Source organism: Mizuhopecten yessoensis, unplaced genomic scaffold (assembly GCF_002113885.1).
Source record: "Mizuhopecten yessoensis strain PY_sf001 unplaced genomic scaffold, ASM211388v2 scaffold2553, whole genome shotgun sequence".
Lineage (NCBI taxonomy): Eukaryota > Metazoa > Mollusca > Bivalvia > Pectinida > Pectinidae > Mizuhopecten > Mizuhopecten yessoensis.
This window is the reverse complement of record NW_018404603.1, coordinates 575,828-589,001: the sequence shown is the minus strand read 5'-3', so window position 1 is coordinate 589,001 and position 13,174 is coordinate 575,828. Positions and strand designations below refer to the sequence as shown.

Below are 13,174 nucleotides of genomic sequence, written 5' to 3'. Positions count from 1 at the left end.
ACCTATACTATTCTGCAGGGTGGGGAGGGGAGACGATTAATCTACCTATAATATTATGCAGGGTTGGGAGGGGAGACGGTTAATCTACCTATACTATCATGCTGGGTTGGGAGGGGAGACGGTTAATCTACCTATACTATTCTGCAGTGTTGGGAGGGGAGACGGTTAATCTACCTATACTAGAGCAGGGACTGGGTTGTACTTGTTGTGTGCCATTTAACGATTCACTGGTTTTCAGGAATGTTTATATAGAAATGAGTGAATTCGACGGTCCTTTGTGTAGGTTTCCATTACTTCCTGGTATCAAACACATAATTGAATAGCCAGTGATAAAACATAATGTAGATTTACTTTGCAGTAACGGCCCCTGTGTATATAAAAGAGGGTGGGTTCGTGACACCCCAGTAATCCTGCGGCGAGAGATAAGCTATACGTAATGGCGTCGCATTCTCGACTACATGTCACTATTTTCCTTTTCTTGTACAGTTATATTGCAGGTAAGTCAAACAGTATATCATATATTCTAATATTGGCACAGCAGAATGATTTACCATATAACAGGTTCACAGCATTTAAATAGATTGGTTCCGTTGAATCATAATTATTCTGGTTCAGTAGAATTAATTGAGTGTTTGACTTATACATTGAGGACAATTTAGTATTGGACTTAACAACTGAGGACACTTCAATATTTGACTCCTGAATTGAGGACAATTCAGTGTTTGACTAATAATTTGAGGACAATTCAGTGTATGACTCATTATTTGAGGACAATTCAGTGATTGACTTATAAATTGAAGGACAATTCAGTATTTGACTTATAAATTGAGGACAATTTAGTATTTGACTTATAAATTGAGGACAATGCAGTGTTTGACTTATATATTTAGGACAACTCAGTGTTTGACATATAAACTGAGGACAATTCAGTATTTGACTTATAAATTGAGGTTAAGTCAGTATTTGACTTATAAATTGAGGACAATACAGTATATGACTCATAATTTGAGGACAATTTAGTGTTTGACTTATAATTTGAGGATAATTCAGTGTTTGACTTATAAATTGAGGATAATTCAGTGATTGACTTATAAATTAAAGGACAATTCAGTATTTGACTTATAAATTGAAGACAATTCAGTGTTTTACTTATAGATTGAGGACAATCTAGTGTTTGACTTATATATTTAGGACAACTCAGTGTTCCACTTATCAATTGAAGTCAAATCAGTATTTGACTCTTCATTTGATGATAATTCAATGTTTGACGTATAAATAGAGGTCGATTCAGTGCTTGACTTATAAATTGAGAACAACTCAGTATTGGACTTATAAATTCAGTCTTTCACTCACAAATTGAGAACAATTCAGTATTTGACTTATACATTGAGGACAATTCAGTATTTGACTTATAAATATGGAACAATTTAGTGTATGTCTTATACATTAAGTGTTTGACTCATAAATTGAAGGACAATTCAGTGTTTGACTTATACATTGAGGACAATTCAGTATTTGACTTATAAATATGGAACAATTTAGTGTATGTCTTATACATTAAGTGTTTGACTCATAAATTGAGGACAATTCAGTGTTTGACTCATGAATTGAGGACAATTCAGTATTTGATTTATAAATTGAGGACAATTCAGTGTTTGACTTATAAATTGAGGACAATTCAGTATTTGATTTATAAATTGAGGACAATTCAGTGTTTGACTCCTAAATTGTGGAAAAGCGTTTGCATAATTATATTTCTAATTTCTTAATATGCTTTAGTTTACTTTTAATGTCTGTGTGGAGACTTGTTTAATGATAGTTTAAGACAAACCTATTCCGCGTCCGGAAATGCTTAGTTAGGTTTAACGATTACCAAAACCACTTTTCACTGGTAGAATGGTTGTTTGGTTGTACGAGGTTTACCGTCTTTTCAATAGCTAAGTTTATTTAAGGACGTGCTTCTATGTGTGTTGTGTATATATGCTTGCATGTGTGTGCCGGAGACAGATTATGTACGTGTATTTGCCTCCTTGTTTGGTTTGGTTTGGTTTGGTTTAGTATTTCTTAACGCCCTATCAACAGCTATGGTCATTTAAGGACGGCCTTCCCTGTGTGCAAGATACATGCGTGTAGTGTACGCGTGTGTGTGTTCTGGGAGGCTGCGATATGCTGCTCGTGTTTGTCTCCTTGTGATAGCACGGAACTGATGCCGACTTTATAGTGCGACATCACTGAAACATACTACCGAAAACACCCAGCAGGACACCCCACCCGGTCACATTATACTGACAACGGGCGAACCAGTCGTCCCACTCGTAAATGGCTGAGCGTTAAGCAGCAGTGTAAACTACCATTTTTATAGACTCGGTATGTCTCGGCCAGGTGACAGAAAACAGTAAAGGCTAAAAGTGAGGCGTTGGCAAGGGAGACATAAGAAAGAAGAAAGTTGTTTAGAAAGAAAAGAAAAGATAAGAGCCCTCAGTTAGTCGCCTCTTACGATTATGCAATGGGGGAAGTAGGTACAATTCGAACACCCTACCCGCAGAATTTTAAACTTACAGGTGGGTTACCCGTATATCAATATGAAATTGACAAAACCTGTCAGGTTTACTGACGCATTTGGTTTTTCACGCATGTATTCGCAAGACCTATACCGACCATTTCGACTTTTAACACTTTTAACATTCCATACCGATAAGGCGCGATATGTACCCGGTACAGGTGTACTCGACGTTATGGTCCTATATCATGTTCGTTTCTGCGGAACAACCGGTACGTCTGTTTTTAAATGTAACGTTTTTTGGTAAATGCAGGCCTTGCAAGGCTGTTTCAATGCTAGCCTGAAAGCAGGCACAGATGAATGAGTCCAACCTTATTTCATAATCGAACAACTCTGGTCTAATCGGTTTAACCTTTTGGACTGCGATAAACGAAAACGGCCCTCGTCTAATTGGTCTAATCTAAAGGGTTGGAGACCAAGATATGTATATTTTATGTCTTTTTATATCGCTCGATATGATTTCGATCAGTAAATGTCAATAGACCAAAGGCGAGGTATTGCCAAGTAAGGCTTTAGAAAACAAAACGTCTGTTATGAATCAGGGGGAGAATATATAACTATTCCAAAAGTTGCATTGGGTGCAGCAGTTATGATTTCGTCGCTGTTGTGTCTCAAATTGCATTTATATGCCACAATGGCAAACCCGCAATTCTACAAGTGTTTCCATCTATACAATTAATCGGTAAAAACAGAAATTTGTTTTTGACAACTTTGTTTTGACAAGCAGGGATGTGCTAATGGAGTTTTTTTATACACCTTTACAAACACCTTAAACATTGGCCTAAATACTGCCCTCAATTGAATGATCAAAGCTGTTATGAGGATGTTAATCTCAGTAGAAACCTAAACATATAGTATTGGTGTACTAGTATACAATATTTTAGGGTTTCAGTAATCGGCAGAGAAAATCAAAATGTCTGAATTGATAGTTTATCGGTCGATCCTGGAAGGGGGGACGGTAGTTCTACCTATACTAGAGCATGAGTGAATTCAACAGTCATGTGTGTATGTTTCAGTTACTTTACTTCCTGGTATCAAACACATGATTGTATAGCCAGTGTAAGTCTACGTCGCAGCAACGGCCCTTGTGTATATAAAAGTGGGTAGATTTGTGACAGCCCAGTAATCCTGCGGCGAGAGAGAAGAAGCTGTGTAATGGCGTCGCATTCCCAACTACTTGTCGCTATTTTCCTTTTCCTGTACAGGTATAATGCAGGTACGTCAAACATTACATCAAAGATTTACCATATATCACGTTAGCCACATTTAAAAAGATTAGTTTAGTTGAATCCTAATAATTCTGGTTCAGTAGCATTCAATCAGTAGGGCGTAATAATTGTACCTGCTGCCCCCATTGCATGATCGTAGTTGAGCGTTCGCCCCTTGACTCATAAATTGAGGAAATTCAGTGTTTGACTTGTACATGGAGGACAATTCAGTGATTGACTTATACATTAAGGACAATTTAGTGTTTGACTTATAAATTGAGGACAATTCAGTATATGACTCATTAATTGAGGACAATTCAGTATTTGAGTTGTAATTGAGGACAATTCAGTGTTTGACTAATAAATTAAGGAAAATTATGTATTTGACTTATAACTTGAGGACAATTCAGTGTTTAACTAATAAATTAAGGAAAATTATATATTTGACTTATAAATTGAGGACAATTCAGTGTTTAATTCATAAATTAGGACATTTTAGAATTTAACTCATAAATTGGAGACAATTCAGTGTTTAACTTATAAATTGGGGTCTATTCATTGTTTGACTTATAAATTGAGGACAATTCAGTATTTGAGTTGTAATTGTGGACAATTAAGTGTTTGACTTGTACATGGAGGACAATTCAGTATATGACTCATACATTGAGGACTATTCATTGTTTGACTTATAAATTGAGGGTAGTTCAGTGTTTGACTTATACATTGGGGACTATTCATTGTTTGACTTATATATTGAAGACAATTCTGTATATGACTCATTAATTGAGGACAATTCAGTATTTGACTCATAAATTGAGGACAATTAAATATTTGACTTACAAATTGTGTGCAATTCTGTAAATGACTATACATAGAGGACAATTCAGTATTTGACTCATTAAATGCGGACAATTCAGTGTTTTACCTATTAATTAAGGACAATTCGGTATATGACTTAAAAATCGTGAGCAATTCTGTAAATGACTCATTGGAATATTTATCACGAATGTATCTAAAGACTTAACATTCTTCAAAATGTACTCCACTGTAATATCCCGTATACATATATCCACGCTCTTTCCACGTCACGGCTCCCATATATTCATGCATGTATCACACAAACATACTTCCTTGACAATAACTGGATAAAGGTAACTGTGATCTTAATTTGATCTTTATCATTTAAATACTAAAATAATAGTTCCGGAGCATATCGCGGCAATTGTTTCATGGATGGCCATCCACAATTGCATATAGGTTCAGCCAGGTAAGGAAATCTCTTTAGATGTGAAGGTGATGTGGTTATAGTATGGTGTTATGAAATGAGGTCAACGACCAGCTATATTACCTTATCCTCAAGTACTAACACTATTTATACAGGTGTGTGGTGTGCGCACGGTGTGTGCACGAACAAAGCTATACTAGGCGATTACATCTAACGCACATCCGTGCTCACGTTGGACAAGCAGTGTGCGATGACAATCGTGGTTGATATAAATAGAGGAATGGCTATACAAATTAATATTATTTCGTTTCTAAAATTATTTTGATTCAAAGTATGTTACCATATATTAACGAGATCTCTAGGTTTTGTCTTCAAATAAAGACTTATTTTAAAAGTTGGGTTTTCATGTTTATGTACAATTGAATAACGGAGATAAATCCACGCGTGTTAGTATACACGTCGGCACGGTCCAATACAAATATACCTCTTGGTAAACGTTACTAGGTGTTTCTCGTCACACGGGAGACTTGAGTAACCTTCCATGAGAAAATACCGCTGGTGACTCAAACAAATAGTTTACGACACATCGTATATTATTTTACCTCAAATACGTAAAAGGGACTGGATAAGAGATATCGCCGTAAAACAGTTTTATGCGTGTTCATGTTGACTTAACACAATCTTTTTCCCTTTAGGTGATTCAGTTATGGTAGTTTTAAATTAAGTGTTCAAATTCTTGTTTCTATACAACAGCACAGGTAGACCAGGACTTTGACGTCCGCCTAGAAAACGGTCTGTACAACAACAGTGGCCGGGTTGGTGTGTACCATGACGGACAATGGGGCGGGATCTGTGGTGATTCCTGGAACTACAATGATGCAATTGTTGTTTGCAGAATGATTGGATACAAGTAAGTATCTAAGTTATATATAGTCTTACAGGAATAAGGAAATACAGAGTGTGCGTATACCTTTCATCTGTAGCATATCAGTCACACAGATGATAACTGTCCGTTGATTTGTTTCGCCTGTTTTTGTATTGTTTTACGGCCCATCGACAACTTGGGTCATAGAGGACCCAAACAACAATTAGTATAACAAGGTCATACACTTACAATAAACGTTCATAAAATTGAAGGCAAATGTTAAAAAGAAGAAAATATGAACATCGATAGCAATCGATTGGTTGGGCTATATTTTGTTTAACGTCCTAATAATAGCTAAGATCATTTAAGCACGTGCTTTCATATGTGTAATGCGTGCTTGTGTGTATGAACATGTATGCCGGATTGGTTTGGTTTAGTATTGTTTTACGTCCTATCAACAACTATGGCCATTTAAGGACGGCCTCCCCTGTGTCCAACATGCATGCGTGTAGTGCATGCGTGTATGTTTTGGGAGGCTGCGATATGTTCGTGTTTGTCTCCTTGTGATAGCGAGGAACTGATGCCGACTTTATAGTACTACCTCATTGAAACATACTGCCGACGACACCCATCAGGACATCTCCCCGTTATACTGACAACGAGTGAACCAATTGTTGACATTAAATCCATATGTGTTGTGTTGGCGTGCATGTATGTATGTATGCCGGAGGCTGTGATAGCGCAGCTCGGATGACGACTTTATTGTGCTATCAAATTAAAATACCATGCCGAAGGTACCCAGCACAGCATTCCACCCGCTCACATTATACTGACAACGGCTGAACCAGTTCTTGTTAATACCCTATATGTTGCAAGTTAGGCAGGGAATAACAACTACCATTTTTAAGGGCATTGCTATGTCCCGGCGTGGGGACAGAAATACAAATTTCTGTATGGTTTAGGTTTATACCTTTTTATTTGAAATTTTAAAAATCATTTTTATAATATCTTACCATTTTTCTGTGTACCGATATACAAGTTTGAGCCTTTTACCATTCAGTGTCTTTTTGGTGTATTAGGTTTTGTAAGTGTTCCTTATTTAATATTGATGTTTGAACCGTTATGACCTAACTGTTGTTGGGTCGTTGAACAATCAACTAAGTGTCACTCTAATCACTCTATTTCAATAACTACACTTAATAAGTATGTTCATTTTTATACTTAAATGAGCATACATATATTTACAGTAATGGAACTACAGTTAGCAGATTTCCGACCAGCGATTCCGCTTGGTATGAATTGTATGGTAATCAGACAGAACCAAGCCTTGTATGGATGGGTGGTGTACAGTGCACTGGTACAGAGTCTAGCCTTGCAGATTGTCCGTTTAATGGTTTGGGCAATGTAAACTGTAACGAATACTACGGCAGAGCGTTTGTTTTCTGCTATGATGAAGGTAACGTATGTATGTTTGTTGTTTATAAATAATGTGCGACACGGGTAATTACGATCAATACATCTGTAGATGCAGAAAGTTTGAGTTTTTAGTTCACCTGGCCCGAATGGCCAAGTGAGCTTATGCCGTGGTGCGGCGTCCGTCGTCCGTCCGTCGTCTGTCCGTCGTCCGGCGTCAATATTTTACTATAAACAATGTCTTCTTAATAACTAGGGTGATGATATTTGGCCAGAAGCAAACTGGAAAGATGGGCTACCAAGTTTGTTCAAATAAATGACCTTCACCTATTTTCAAGGTCACAGGGGTCAAATATGTTAAAATCTTTAAACAACTTCTGAATAACTAAGAGGCCAACGGTGATGATATTTGGCCAGTAATATGCTATGATGAAGGGCTACAAAGTTTATTCATATGAATGACCTTGACAAATACTCAAGGTCACATGGGTCAAATATGTTTAAAATATTTAAACAACTTCCTCTGAGTAACCAAAAGGTCCAGGGTGATGATATCTGGTCAGAAGGATGTTGGCATGAAGGGCTACCAACTTTGTTCAAATGAATGACCTTTACCTATATTCAAGGTCACAGGGGTCAATTGTCTTGAAAATCTTTAAATGACTTATTTTGTATAACTAAACGGTCCAGGGTGATGATATTTGGCCAGAATGATGTTGGCATGAAGGGCTACGAAGGTTGTTTAAATGAATGACCTTTGCCCATATTCAAGGTATCAGGGATATAATATGTTGAAATCTTTAAACGACCTCTTCTGAATAACTAAAACATACAGGGTGATTGCTTGTTGATGTCATTGACCTTGATACACTCACTTTCGTGGTCACATCTAGTCCATATTGCATAAGTCTTTTAAATTTATCTTCTCAATAAACAAAAGGTATAGGGTGGTGATATTTGGCAGGTTGCATTCTTGGAGGAAGGGCTGTGAAGTTTGTTCAACTAAATGTCTATGTTTGACTTTCAAGGTCACAGGGGTCAAATGTGTTTTAATCGTTTAACAGGTTCTTCTGAATGACTTGAAGTCAAGACACTGATATTTTGCCTGTAGCTTTATTTCATTCCACTTTTAAGGTTACAATTGTTAGATTAATACCAGATGAGCGATGCAGGCCCTTTGGGCCTCTTGTTTGTTTTTCGACCCGCCATCATCAGATATTCAAATCGCCCTTCATCCGGGTTCCGTCCCTTAAGGATGTAGTCAGGTGAAATAAGAAAATGTTAAAAGAAATCAACAATTGTGTAAACCATGGTTATTTTAAAAGAATAATATGGAAAGGACTAAAAAACGTTATAATAATGATACCTTATGGGCATTGTTAAAAAAATATGGCCTCCTGAAAACACCTGGATATTTTTAATTATTCCGCCTATAAAATCCCATATCTTGATACCTGTATCAATGAGATTTACCTGATATAAGGTAAAGAAGCTTAAAAAATATAATTTATCTCATGCATCTTCATAACAATTGTATTTAAGACACCACTTTACCATATAAAATACAAAATACATAAAAGCTTCTATGCTCATCTATTTTATTAGGTCATATATGTAACATACTACAGATTCACAGGTTTCGCTATGTATTTAACACCATTCCCTAACGACATCATATTTCATATATAACCAAAATCTACAATTTATTATAATTTTAGAATTTGATAGGTTAAACAATTCTTATTCATTAGAAAACAAAATAAAGATATGTTATGGATCAATTTGTTTAGTTAATTCATACAAAAAGAAGGATTTCAAAGGTTATACCTCTATTTCCACTATTGGGCCCCGCCCTTCTGCCCTGGGGGCCACGCCCACCGTTTAAACAAAATTGACTGCCCCTGGACTAAGGATCCTCCAGACCAAATTAAGAGGAAATCCCTTAATCCCTATGGTAGAAGGATTTTAAAGGTTACCTCTATTATCCCTATTCGGACCCACCCCTCTGCCCCTAGGGGGGCCGCATCCATCGTTTATACAAAATTGAGTCCCCTTGGACTAAGGATGCTCCAGACAAAATTGGGATGAAATCCCTAAATCTCTTTGGAAGAAAAATGGATTTTAAAGGTTTTACCTCTATTTCCCCTATTGGGCTCGCTCCTTCCTACCGGGTGGCCACACCCACCGTTTATACAAAAATTGAGTTCCCTTTGACTTAGGATGCTCCATACCAAATTGGGATGAAAACCATTAATCCCTATGGTAGAAAAAAAGGATTTTAAAGTTTTACCTTTATTTCCCCTATTCCGACATTCAACACACGAACAATCTTTCCACTAGCCAAGTATCAATGCTATGCCATGTTTAGCATTTGAGAAATGGACATATCTGAGAAATAAACCTAAATGCAAATTTTACCGGAGTCATCCATGCGTAAACTGTAGATCAAAATGACCTAGCTAACAGTGAACCACGTTGTACTACCAAAGATCTATAAACTGACCAAGTATCATTGCTATACAATGTCTACTATCTGAGAAATGGACCTACACTTAAAATTGAACCTATCGGGTGGACCTATGGACATACATACGTACAAGTGTACCTACAGACGGACAAGGGTAAATCACTGTAAAGTTTTAGATATGTGCAAGCCATGCTCACAGTATGTTTACTTGTTATTAAATTGCTTAATTTTAGGGCTCAGGAAAGTAATTTGACACAGCTTGAATGATCTTAGCAGCCTTTTTTTACTCTTACACTTTTACCACAGGTCTCAGATTATAAACTTTTGAGTCCATCTTTACCATTACTATTGTAGGCAATTTTCAAGTTATGGAAAGACAAATTACTACCAGCAGCTTTCCTAGCCATACCTTTGCTCAAAATTGTATTTTCTACAAGATCATTGTAAGATGAAATATTTTTCTTTATACATATAAAGTAAGCATGAGAGGATAAAAAATAATTACAATCAAAAGCAGCCTCAGAACATGAGTGAACACGAACATTGCTTTCATCAACTAATAGCTGTAGAGATGTGACATCCTCTAAGGCATCATGTGCATTGTAATCATTACCAGTTACAGCTTCATATACATTTTCTAGTGCATATGAAGACAAATTTGGCAACTTTAAAAAAAAAACAAAAAAAAAACTTCAGTATCAATAAAGCCATCTACAACATTTACAAATTTTGAAATTTTAACAATGCATTGAATAACGAAGGACAATCAAAAACTGTAATGTTATGTCCAGCAAGGAAAACTGGTTTGGGAACTTGCTGTATAAATGACAGGAATCCCTCAATTGCACATGATATACTGGATGGGGTTACCACTTTGCCATGGTGAAAACATTCTGCTCCCTGAAATTGATATGCCTGTGATATCTGATGCACCTTTGGAAATAGGTTGTTTCGGAAAGACATAGATGCTCCATTTCTTGGCACCATATACTGCTGCCATATGTGTTATGTGAGAAAAAAATGATAAACATTCAAACCGAGTTTAAAATATGCCTGAGTTGGTGGTGATTATTTAGTCACATTTGGTATATGTTATAACTCAACTGCTACTTTTAAATATAACATTACGTGAATGTGAATTATAAGTTGGGAAAAACAAGATTTCTGCAAACAGGTAAAATAAATGATGAAACTAGATGTGTCATTATGACACGGATGCACGGGGCCCGCAACAAACTTCTATGACAATGTTGTTTTTGAAGTTAAAGGTCATCAACTCAAAGTTGATCTTTAACTCATCAGTATGTAACCTCATAGCAACAATCAAGTCAATATATTGAAATTCTTTAATTTCATATTCCCATCCACTTACAGTTTGGGTAAACACTATGATAAAAGTATAATTTTGCTTTAAATACCTGCTTCATTTTGCTTTGCTAGCAGTGTCCATTTACTGATATGAGGGATATTCAGCTCCGAAAGAAGACTATTGACTTGCCTCTCGCCAATGCCGGCATGTATCATAGCTAGAACATAAATATCATCCTTTCATTTTCAAATTCATTTTGTTATGTTTGTTATATTACTTTGTGATTAGATGTGTTATTCATCTCACTCATGGTAAAATATTTAACACCTGTATCCCTTTCTAAAAAGTTAGTGTTCCACAGGTTCGGTTCACGTATTTGAGTGATATTTCTATTTTGGGGGTTCCCAACCAATTATTTGGAACTTTTGCATTAATTATCAAGACTGGGATCAACATTATGTTTAACTTTGTGTCTAGTAAAAGTTGAGAGTTATATTAGATCAGGTGGCAGCCAAGGTCACAAATTTAGTATATCCAAGAAATATCTACCATACAAAAGTCCAAATTACACTGTATAATTTATAAGATTTTCATTTGTGATAAAAAATACCTGATGCGAGCTTTGTGTTAGCATCCCAAATCCTGTTGTGTCTTTTAACAGTTGGTACATGGTTAACAAATTTCCATTCAAGGTTTGAACATGGTACATGAAAACAAAATGTACATGTACATTAACATAAAATGTAATGAATGATTTAAATAATATACATGTATATATACATGTGTATGTATAGCATCTTGAAATTGAAGCTGAGAAACAGGGGAAATACGAGGTTCACTATTTCGTGCGGAATACAAATAAAAGGATCAAAATCGGCATTTAATTATACCCATACTGTAGAATTTTAAATTTGCTATAAGGGGCCAAGACCCGGGAGCAGGGGGTGGCGGGGGGCAAGTAAAAGGGGAGATGGATCTTGCATAGTAAGGGAAGGGAAGTGTGAGTTAAGGGGAAGGGAACCGGGAATCGTAATTGGTTATCAGTGACATCCATAATTCATATTTTTTTTTTTATTTTGAACCTCACCTTAATTAGAGCTGATAACCCATAATTTATCATGGCTGTACAATGGTGCAACTGAAGAGGCAGGCCACAATTACTGCATGCTGACAGTGCATCTGCCAACACTCCCAATTCTACCACATGTCAACCGTCTCTCCATACATCTTCTCTGGTACTTAATGTCCCTTCCTCTACAACTAAACCTCCATCCAACTGACAACTGGCTCACTACTGTAGTAGTACTGTTGATCCTTTCATAATTGTGATCTAGTGCGTGTTCTTTCTGTAGATTCACTGCCTCTTCACCTTCATTGTGCGAATCTGTCACATCTTTAATACTTTCGTAGTACTTTTTTAATCCCTCCTTTGCCTTTCCCTGTTTTTCGTTTGCCTTATTTGTATTGAAATACGCCCTTTTGGTAACTTTATCCATTTTGACCGCTCACTATGTTACAAATCGTCTGTTATGGGCGGCCGTTTTAGGATAAAATACATAAACTACTTAAGTGCAAAAAAAACAAATGACCATTATGTACGTTTTAAACTTAAGTGTACAAAAAAATATTTGCACTTAAGTGCAAAAAACACGAAGAAGTTTCCACAAGAATTTCAACCACCGAAGTCATTTTCGACTGTTCCAAAATAGAGCTCAATAATTGGTCGACCAATGAGCAGTGTTCTATCAAGATCGTATCGACCAATCAAATCGTGCATACTATCGCAGTGTTCCCTAGCGATGCGTAAACAATATGACGTCTCCTGTAATACCTCGCGTTAATTTTGGATCCAGCACATGTCACCAAACCGTGTCACATTGAGGTGTCAATCCTCGTGAAGAATGATATCAACAACATTGCTACAGCCAGGAACAGTCTAGAACAAGATGGGATTGTGGAAAGCTAGACGTTTTCGGCAGGGCGGGAGTATGTACAATGTGTCATTTGTAAAGTCGCTGCAGTCTGTAATAACAATGAGCAAGTACTGTACGTGCTGCTTAACTACATTCTTTTTCGTCATTTCAGTTATAAATTTTGGATAATGGCAGTAATAATAGACTATGAACT

The 13,174-nt window shown here is 36.5% G+C and overlaps 1 protein-coding gene across 2 annotated transcripts in view; it reads left to right on the top strand.

Moving 5' to 3' along the window:
• The first annotated feature begins 395 nt into the window (after positions 1-395).
• The window catches only part of LOC110446116 (deleted in malignant brain tumors 1 protein-like), a 94,324-nt gene continuing 81,545 nt past the window's right edge, over positions 396-13,174 (top strand). The window contains exons 1-3 of one of the 2 annotated variants that reach the window (XM_021491103.1): positions 396-497; positions 5,747-5,903; positions 7,106-7,314. In XM_021491103.1, coding sequence (XP_021346778.1) covers positions 437-497; positions 5,747-5,903; positions 7,106-7,314 — 427 coding nt within the window. In that variant the 5' untranslated portion in view covers positions 396-436. Of the gene's footprint in view, positions 498-3,700; positions 3,777-5,746; positions 5,904-7,105; positions 7,315-13,174 lie in introns of those variants that run through there. The other variant, XM_021491104.1, reaches the window with a different exon arrangement.